Source organism: Rhinichthys klamathensis, unplaced genomic scaffold, assembly GCF_029890125.1.
Source record: "Rhinichthys klamathensis goyatoka isolate OS25496 unplaced genomic scaffold, OSU_Roscu_1.1 h1tg000011l_1, whole genome shotgun sequence".
NCBI classification, from domain to species: domain Eukaryota; kingdom Metazoa; phylum Chordata; class Actinopteri; order Cypriniformes; family Leuciscidae; genus Rhinichthys; species Rhinichthys klamathensis.
In genome coordinates, this window is record NW_026606564.1 from 11,052,513 (window position 1) to 11,062,355 (window position 9,843).

Below are 9,843 nucleotides of genomic sequence, written 5' to 3' on the forward strand. Positions count from 1 at the left end.
TCTTTGGGCCTCTACTTGTAATGCTCAAATTTGCACTTTTAAGTCTTCTGGTTTTACCAGTGATCAGATGTTTGTTCCTGGTGGCATGAGCATGAAGCAGACTACTAATTGGAATGAGCTGTGATAGCCTACTGTTTGTAACATTAACTACTTGGTGCACAATGCACGCATTGTGGTATATGTTCAACTCAGTAAGCCGGAGAAGACCTAAGCGGTGAAAGAGGGGTCTTGTAGGGGTATTGTACCAAGACCACGATATAGCTTGTATTATCTACTTTTGTAGACTTATTAATTTATTTAAGTGACTCGGGTAGGTATTACACCAAATTACGTTACAATAACTAATGTGAGGTTCGAACAAGGTTTTGTACAGGGTAAGAAGAGCAGGTAATGTGAGATAATGCCGTATTCTGAAGAACAGACCAACATATTTTGAAAGCTTCAGTGTCTAGTGATCAATGTGGCATTTAAAGTTTATCAATGTGAACCCCCAAGAACTTTGTAGAAGTGGTTGGTAGTATCTAGAGGTGGGCGATATATCGTTTAGACGATAATATCCAAATTGTTGTCTGGACGATATGCAAAATCGGGATATCGAATATTTCATAATTTGTACAATCCGACCTCCCAAACATGAAAAGAGCTGAAGGAAGTTAAAGACAAAACAAATAACACACACTATAACCTTCTAAACTATTATATGTTGCTATTTTAATACTGTAGGGGTTTGTTTGACTGTATTTTATGTTTTTTTTTGTTTTTGTTTTTTCAAAATCACGATCGTTCCTCAATTGCACGAGAGTAAGCTGCTACTAATTTGCAATACAACTACGGAGTTCTTACCTGTGTGTTATGACGTTTCTTAGGTTGAAGCAACAATCCAAAAACGTAAAGAATAAAGCCGATGTAAGGTTATTAAAATAGCTGATAGAAAAGGCAAAATATGCGTTGTTTGCAGAAAACTGAAGTCTGAAGTTAAAAAGTTTTTAAAAATTGCGTTGTGTAATGATGAGTTCAAAAGATGGAATACAATTTCCGAGATCCACTAACAGGGCTTCTTTTAACTTCAAGTAAATAGGTAGTCACATTGTTGTTGGTCTAATAGAAGTACTGTTTGCAAATAGGTGTGTAACGGTACGCGTATTCGTATTGAACCGTTCAGTAGCTTTCGGTTCGTTACGCATACAAACCGAACCGTTGGACCATTTTTTCCTGCCGAACAAAATCCTCGTTGGCGCGACCACCATGACGTTGCACAACATCAAATGGCAAACGTAATAAAAGCGGAACGAAACTGCGCTATTATTTTGTGCTTCACGGACCGTTTCAGTTCGGACCATCAATGTCAGTGCAGCGCACGCCGACTCGTGATGAAGCGACCCTGTTATACCATAGACAGTAAGTTATACACAGCGCTAAGATATCCAGAGAAAACATTAGAATTCGCCACTGAAGTAGCTACTAATAACATCACTGCGAGATCTAGTGAGAGGCATGCACATTTCTCTGTTATTAACGGATCAAACGTGGAAACCAGGAGAAACATTTTGCCATGAATGAACTTATAGGCAAATCTACGTTCACAGATCAGCAACATTCACCATGGATTTAATATAGTAACACTAACTGTAACCATGGAAGTTTGGCAGAAATAGTAAAATGCTTTCAGGTAGGCAGGCCTACATCACACATCTTTTTTTTTTCCAGCACTTCAAAACTCAAATATTATCATATTTAAAAGTTATTTTTAATGTGATGATGACCAAAACATTATTTGTTCATCCTTCAAAGATGACCCCCATTTATAAAACTAAAGGTTTCAAGATGTAAGAAATATTTTTTCTTTTAATAAATAGGAAATTTATCTGTTATTTCTTTCTTTTTGCTGTATCGAAAACGTACATCACTGTATCGTATCGAACCGAACCGTGAATTTTGTGAACTGCCTATTTGCAAAGCACAAAGTAAATTTAATACGTACATATATTGTACTGAAAAAGCACTGTTCTTGTATTACAATAAATATTTAGTACAGTAACTTGGTTCATGTTTAAATCAATAATGTCTCATATCTTTATGTACTAGTAATTCTATACAATGATAGGTAAAATGCAGCAAGTCAAAAGACCAACTGGACCTTCTTTGCCAGTTTGCACACATTTCTTTAAAGGATTGCAAAAATATCGTCTGAATATCGATATCGAGATATTGGAAAAAAATATCGAGATATTCATTTTTGTCAATATCTCCCACCCCTAGTAGTATCTCCTCATCATCTACATTGAGGCAAAACTGTTTTGTAGCTGATGCCCTTATATTTGATTGAAACACTATATAGTTAGTTTTTTTAATGTTGAGGGATAATTTATTGCACTTGAACCAGATTAAAAATTTTTGTAGTTCTACATTTAAAATAATTCGTAAATCACTATAATTTTTATGTGACAAAAACAAATTGGTGTCGTCTGCAAACATCACCTTTTGAAATACTTGAGAGGAATTCACAAAGTCATTTATATATATGTTAAAAAGTAATGGACCCAATATTGAGCCTTGGGGAACCCCATATTTAAGTTCTTTCATTTGAGATATATGGTTATTAATCATCACATATTGTTTCCGACCATGTAGGTAACTTTTAAACCAGTCAAGTGCTACTCCTCTAGTGCAAATTTATTGGCAAGAAGATGCTGCCCGGGGACGCAAAAGGTGTCTGAGGTGCCACACCAAAACACTAGTTTACTGCACAAACTGTAACGTGTCACTTTGCTTTGTGCCCTCCAGGAACTGTTTTCAGTACTGGCACACGAGCCCAAAAAACTAAGGAGAAAAGAAATGTGCCAAGCACCAACTGATTCCAGGACTGGTACAAAAGCCCAAACAATTCCAATTCCCACTCTTAAAAATAATTGTTGTTGTTTATACTTATAAAAGTGTAATATATCTGATTTTGTTTGTTTGGTGTTGTGTAAGTAGTTGCTTATCAAGGAAAAAAAACAGAGAAATTAATTGAATTGAGTTTTGAGTTTGGAGAATTGAGTTTTATTGAACAATTGGAAAGTGAAATGTAACAGCCAGCATGGTTGTACAATAAAATAACATAAACCGGACAAACTTGTTTGGAGAGGTTTTTGGACACTAGACTAAACAAAAAGGCTCCCTTTGTTCCAAGTGCTGTAACTTTTGATTACTTTATGCTATCATCATAAAATAACGATCCAGGTGCAGATCACACACAGGGGAACATCACCAAAAAAGAATTATTTTGCTACCTTATTTCCTTCCTGAGTTATTGCATGTCAAATAAGAAAGATATGTAAAATTATTAAAACAATAAATAATATTTTTGTCTTTTATGAATAGGGGAACATCACCAAAAAAGAATCATTAGATTGTCCAAAAGTAATAGAAATTTATATTTTCTAAAAATATCGAAAGTTTCCTAACAAATGATATCTACCTTTTGACTCTCCTTACTATAGTTTTGAAGTTATTAGTCTTTACTTTTTTGTGTGTCACTCAGACAAAACAACTCTAAAAATGCCTTCAGGGCTTAAACATACATTCCACCATGGAATGAATGAAGCATATGGATGTCTCTTTCACCGTTTAGGTACACCCAGAAGGCTAAGAAAAAAAAGCATGTGCGTCAGGAGGACCGTGGAGAGCACCCAGGAAGCCGAGTGGCTCTGCTCCTGGACAGCAGGCGGCAGAGAGGTGCTTGACCACAATTTGCTATCATTTTGGTTCAATACAAATCATTGATTAAGAGACAGCACATGTCACTGTGAAAAGTATTTATTAAGTGTAAATTATTTTATTGTAATCCCTATTGACATTGTAACTTGGTTCTTCATCACTTTACATCCTTGTTCACAGTCCAGATCATATCATCCTTCTCTCCCACAGACTATACATGACTCACGGCCAAGCAGCCCAGGACCCCGAAGTACCCCCTGAGTGTGTTTGCCTCAGACTTGCCAAAGAGTTTGAGCAGTCACGCAACAGGCCAAATGACACAAAGGGGAAAACCTTGCCCATCCCTCAGTCCAATGTCAGCGTCTACAGCCACATCAGACAGCTGCTGGAGGACAGCAGGGTTGTCCTGGACCAGACGAACCTCGTTCTGGTGACGGTTAACAACACCACAGTCTCTTCATGGTATGTGTTATTTCATTTACCTTTCCCATACAGTCAAGACCGTATATAAAGATTTAACCTCCAGAAAAACCTCCACATGCATGCTTGTTAGAAAGTATGTAATAACATTAGAGAGGGCGGATAGGCTTACATGTATAAAATAATGAATGTTTGTCTTGTAGGCTGCTTAGGAGGGATAAAAGGAAGGACAGGGACATGCTGCTGCAAGGCACTGTACTTCCCAAACAGCTGCACCTGGCCAAGGAGCCTCTCCCTGCAATGAACACACTTCCAGCTGCCCCTGTGCAACATGCACATGAAGCGATGACATTTGAGGAGCCTGAAAACCACGAGTGGGAAGCTTTCCCCCGCCAGCGCACTCTAGCAGCAAGTAAGCCTGTGTTCTCTCCGCCATCTCCACCTCCCCAGTTCCCTCCACAATTTGGGCCAGCTCCTCCGTTCCAGCCAGCTCCTCAGTTGCAGCATGCTCCTCCATTTCCGTATGCTCCTCCATTTCTGCATGCTCCTCCATATCCGCATGCTCCTCCATTTCTGCATGCTTCTCCATTTACCCATGCTCCTCCATTTACCCATGCTCCTCCATATCCGCATGCTCCTCCGCTCCTCCATATCCGCATGCTCCTCCATATCCGCATGCTCCTCCATTGCAGCAAGCTTCTCCAGAGTGCCTTCCATCCCAGCCAAGGCAACGTGCCTGGAGGCTGAATAAAGCTGCCCAGGAGGATGAGGAGCTAGTGTCAAGGGGGGAACCGCCACGGAAGAGGCTGACAAAGGAAAAGTACCACTACACCTGCAAGGGGTGTGGCCAGGACAAAAATAAAAGGACTGGACACACCCAGCTGAAGGAGTGGTGGTACTGTCCAGCCTTAGGACTGACCCTGGATGATTGGAGGAAGAGTGTATAATTGCTGTCACCATTACTTGTCTCTCTCTCTGTCATTTGTCTGTCTATCTCTCTGTTGTTTGTCTCTGTCTCTCTGTCTGTCTGTTACAATAAAGTTTCATAATTTTATTTGAGCCAAGAACAGACTTCACGTTTTTATTTATTTTCCTCTTGAATACCAGAATGTGATTGTTAAAACTAAAGCCAGAATTACTTGCAGAATCATTTTACATTTATACACAAAACCCAACACTCTTTGCTTTAAATGCATTCATGTCCATAATTGCATAATCACAGGGTTATTACTGTGGTGATTTATATGGAAAAGAGTTCCTGTGTAAAAAATGACTACGTTACCCAAAATGCATTGCATGTGTACTTCCGGAATCCACTACGATATTGCCACAGCACAGGTTCGAATCCTGCAAGACACATGAAAATTATATATAATATATAATTATATATAATAAACCTTGCAATAAGTGCAGAACTGTGTGTAAACAATATTGAGAAGATAAGAGAGTAAATAAACATTTATATAGTGTATGTTTTCCTCCTTTTTTCTCCATTTCTTTTTCTCTCTGAACCTAAATGCAGTGGTGGAAAGTAACTATTTACAAATACTTTCGTTACAGTACTTGAGTAGATTTTTCGATTTTTTCTACTTTCTTGAGTATAATTAAATTGTGGTACTTTTACTCTTACTTGAGTAGAATAAAAAGAAAGTATTCAACTTCGCTACATTTATTTTTCACCAAAAGTACAAAGTACTTTGACAAAGGTGCCGACGGAGCACCAGGGAAAGCTGACATTTGACAGACACTTTTCAAACTACTGCGGTGGAGCCCTGCGCTTCAGCCAATAACAGTCAGATCTGGAGCGCTTCAGCCAATAACAGAGAGGTCTGACTCAGGTGCAAAACCAATCAAAACCTCCAGTTCGGCTGGGGGGCGGGGCACTCGTGTTTTGAATCAGTATCGCTTATGTTTCAATTCAGTGAATATGCTTATATTCTGATTTTAAATTTTAATTATGGCAACTCCTGAAATGGGTCATCCCATTGATAATACCAGAGCACTGAGCAGTTGAAGTAAATGAAAAACTCGGCTCATAACATGGACACAGTTATTGCACTGACGGAGCAAGAACAATGTATGTGTTTAAAATACATGCACACAGTTCAATTAAATGGTAAATCTCGCCCTCTTTAATAACATAGTTAAACGAGTGAAACAGTGAAATAAGATCGCAATATTTATCTGTCAATCAGATGAACGTAAAAGTGTAGTTCGTTACTATAGCAACAATGGGCTCCCAGCACATTTTCGGTAGAACGAAAAAAAATGAGAATTTAATTTAACATGGTAACCCGTACCCCACTTAATTTTTTTATTTTTTTTACTGGCACTTTTTTATTCATTCTGTTGTAAATCTCTCTATTTTTATGGGACCTCTCACTTATTCTTCTTTGCTTTCAATTATGAAATTTAACTGAAACATTTAAATGATCTTACCTGGACTTACTTTTCAAAATCACAATACATGAAATACAATGAAATTTGTTTCATGTTGCTTCTTAACACAGAGTGAGTATATATTATTTTATTACATTCTATGATACAAGCTATGTTGATTAGCATTGCTATAAAGAATTAGTTCACCCAAAAATGTTATTTACCCCATGATTTACTCGCCTCAAGTCCTCTTAGGTGTACATAACATTCTTATTTCAGACGAATACAATCACAGTTATATTCAAAAATGTCCTGGCTCTTCCAAGCTTTATAATGGCAGTGAATGGCTGGAAAAAAATTGAAAAAACAAAACAAATTACTAATTACAAATTGCACGGCTCCAGTGGGTTACTATAGGCCTTCGGAAACGAAGCCCTGGGTTTTTGTAAGAAAAATACCCATATTTATTACTTTATAATCTAAAATAACTTGCTTCCGCCAGACGACCGTACGCATACTACGCAATTCGACTTGCACCACACGAGTAAAAGTGAAGCGCTTTTATCACGAATGGATGCACTTTTTTGGGCTTCAAATTTTCTCCAGCCATTCACTGCCATTGTAAAGCTTGGAAGAGTCAGGACATTTTTTAATATAACTCTTGATTGCATTCATCTGAAAGAAGAATGTCATATCTAGGATGGCTTGAGGGTTAGTAAATCATGGGCTAATTTTCCTTTTTGGGTGAACTATCCCTTTAAATACATACATCATTCTTATGAAAATACCTGAGATAGCTTGATGAACACATATATTATTGCTATCATGTGTTTGTCTTCATGTTTCAGTCAAAACGTCTCTGTTTGCATGTTATTATAAAAGGCATTTCCTTTATATAGTTTAATACTTCTATGAATCTCACTTGTGGACTTTCTGCGTGAGGGATGAATCAGTACTGGGCTTCCAGTTTGAAAGCAATACTTTTACTTAAGTACAATTTGTTAGTACTCTTTCCACCACTGCCTAAATGAAAGGTTTATTCATTGTTCTCTCTTCACTCAAAGAACAAAAAGTGTGCTGCTTTCCTAATTTTGGGGGGAGAGAATTATGGGTATCCTGGTAGCAAAGGGGCGGAGTTATAACGCTCAATCTCCAAGAATATGTTTGAGTTCAGGATCGATTCGACGAGCCCCCTTGAAATGTATATAAACTACAATGTATACTGCTTTAGTCAGACTTGATGACTGCAGCTACCGACAGCTCGTGTTCTCAATAAAGAATCCTGCTGAAGATACAACCAAGTCTCCTGGTCTTCGCTTCTGAGTTTCCAACACTAATTAGGCTGGCTAATTTTGAAAGTTTTCAATGTCAATATTGCTTGTGTATGGAAGCATTTGGGTAGCAATATTCAATTTGAAATGTAATATGCAAAATGACAATGCAATATGTAATAAAATGACAATGCAATATGTAAAATGGCTATGCATTTCTGTATTTAAATTGACATTTTCCAATACATTTGTCAAACGTTTGGTCCAAAATGAAAATGATAATTCAATTATATAATTTACATTTGCCATTTCATACACTAGTTTTAATATGTAAATTGAATACATATTTTAATGCTTTATAAGTTGCTAAATTAAAATGTATCACAGAAATTATTAGATATGTTTAATATATTCAAGCAAAAACTGTAGCAAAATTATCATTTAAATGTTATTTTTCTTAATTGCATTTACACTCAAAGTTAAGACACTCGCGATTGCATTTTCATTAAGTGTCCCGCAATGAATGTAGCAAAATTCAATGTACAAATTGAAAATGCATTCCGAGCCGATCACGTCCCACGATATTAAAAGAATATTTATAGGTCATTCTGAGGTCACCCAGCCCCTCACATGCTCCAAATATAATAGTCTCGTTTGCTTGTGTCGGTTAAAGTTTTGTTTCGGTTTTTAGGATATTAGACATTTAATTTCAGATGATGACGTCACCAACCCCCCGACCTGCTCCACATTCACCCAAAATAGTCTTGTTTGTTTGTGCTTGGTTTGTGCCAGTAAATGTTTATTTTTTGCTGCTTCGGTTTCTTAGATATTAAAATAATATTTATTCGTCATTCTGAGGTCACTCAGCCCCCCACATACTCCAAATTCTTGTTTGTTTGTGCCGGTAAAAAAAAAAAAAAGTTTGCTGCTTCGTTTTTTTTTATATTAGACACTGAATTATAGACGATGACGTCACCAGCCCTTTCTATGAATTTGACCTGTCAGATTCCGTGATCCTACTGTACCTATAGATTTATCAATATCTGATCAATATGCTTAATAAAATAGAAATGGGAGATGGTCATACATGTACATCACATGAGTCAATTTATTGAACATTACAGTTATGAAGAAATAAAGAGCGGACACATTTTAATAGACCTATGCATTTGTAAGGAAAAACTGTATGATCTCCAACATTATAGGGTAATTATTGTTAATAGTAATAAGAATAAAGATAAGGAGGGGGAGGGGCCAACTTCACGCAGTGATTGACAGGGTGGGAGGGGGCGGGCACGTGAATGGTGACGACATCATCTGAAATTAAATGTCTAATATCCTAAAAACCGAAACAAAACTTTAACCGACAAACAAACGAGACTATTATATTTTATTACATATCTGAGCATTTCTGTAAAACATTTTCATTTTCATTTTGCAACTTATAAAGCGTTAAAATCGGTATTCAATTTACATATTAAAACTAGTGTATGAAATGGCAAATGTAAATTATATGATTGATTTTTCATTTTCTTTTGGCACCAACGTTGCACAAATGTAATGGAAAATGTAAATTTAAATACAGAAATGCATTGCCATTTTACATTGCATTGTCATTTTGCATATTACATTTCAAATTGAATATTGCTACCCAAATGCTTCCATACTTGTGATCTTAGTATGTATTTGTATTCTTTTTGTTTACACTGTTGCATGATCTTCTTTTATAGGCTATGAGGAAAAACTCTCCATGCACAGTGAGAACAGAGCTCAATGCTGCTAACTGGGAGAGCAGCTGGAAAACTAGAAGAGAAGAACAGCAGAACACTATTAATACAGATGACTGTATTATTTTTCGTCAATAACCAAGACAAGCAAAGACTGATGATGAGGGCTCTGAGCAAACACACCAGTCAAGACGCATGACTGCACATTGGAATTTACCGAGTTCTTCATGTAATGTTGGGCATTTACTGTACACAGAACTTCTAATAATAATTTATGTGGATGCTATTTATAAACCTGTTAGATTTTGATGTTTTAGTTTTGAGATTAATAGAATTTTATGTTTTAA

The 9,843-nt window shown here is 36.8% G+C and overlaps 1 protein-coding gene across 1 annotated transcript in view; it reads left to right on the forward strand.

Annotated features, from left to right (window-relative positions):
- Positions 1 to 4,866, forward strand: part of LOC130095629 (uncharacterized) — an 89,298-nt gene extending 84,432 nt beyond the window's left edge. The window contains exons 2-4 of the mRNA XM_056262366.1: positions 3,614 to 3,717; positions 3,910 to 4,161; positions 4,323 to 4,866. Coding sequence (XP_056118341.1) covers positions 3,917 to 4,161; positions 4,323 to 4,866 — 789 coding nt within the window. The 5' untranslated portion in view covers positions 3,614 to 3,717; positions 3,910 to 3,916. The remainder of the gene's footprint in view (positions 1 to 3,613; positions 3,718 to 3,909; positions 4,162 to 4,322) is intronic.
- Positions 4,867 to 9,843: the final 4,977 nt, after the last annotated feature.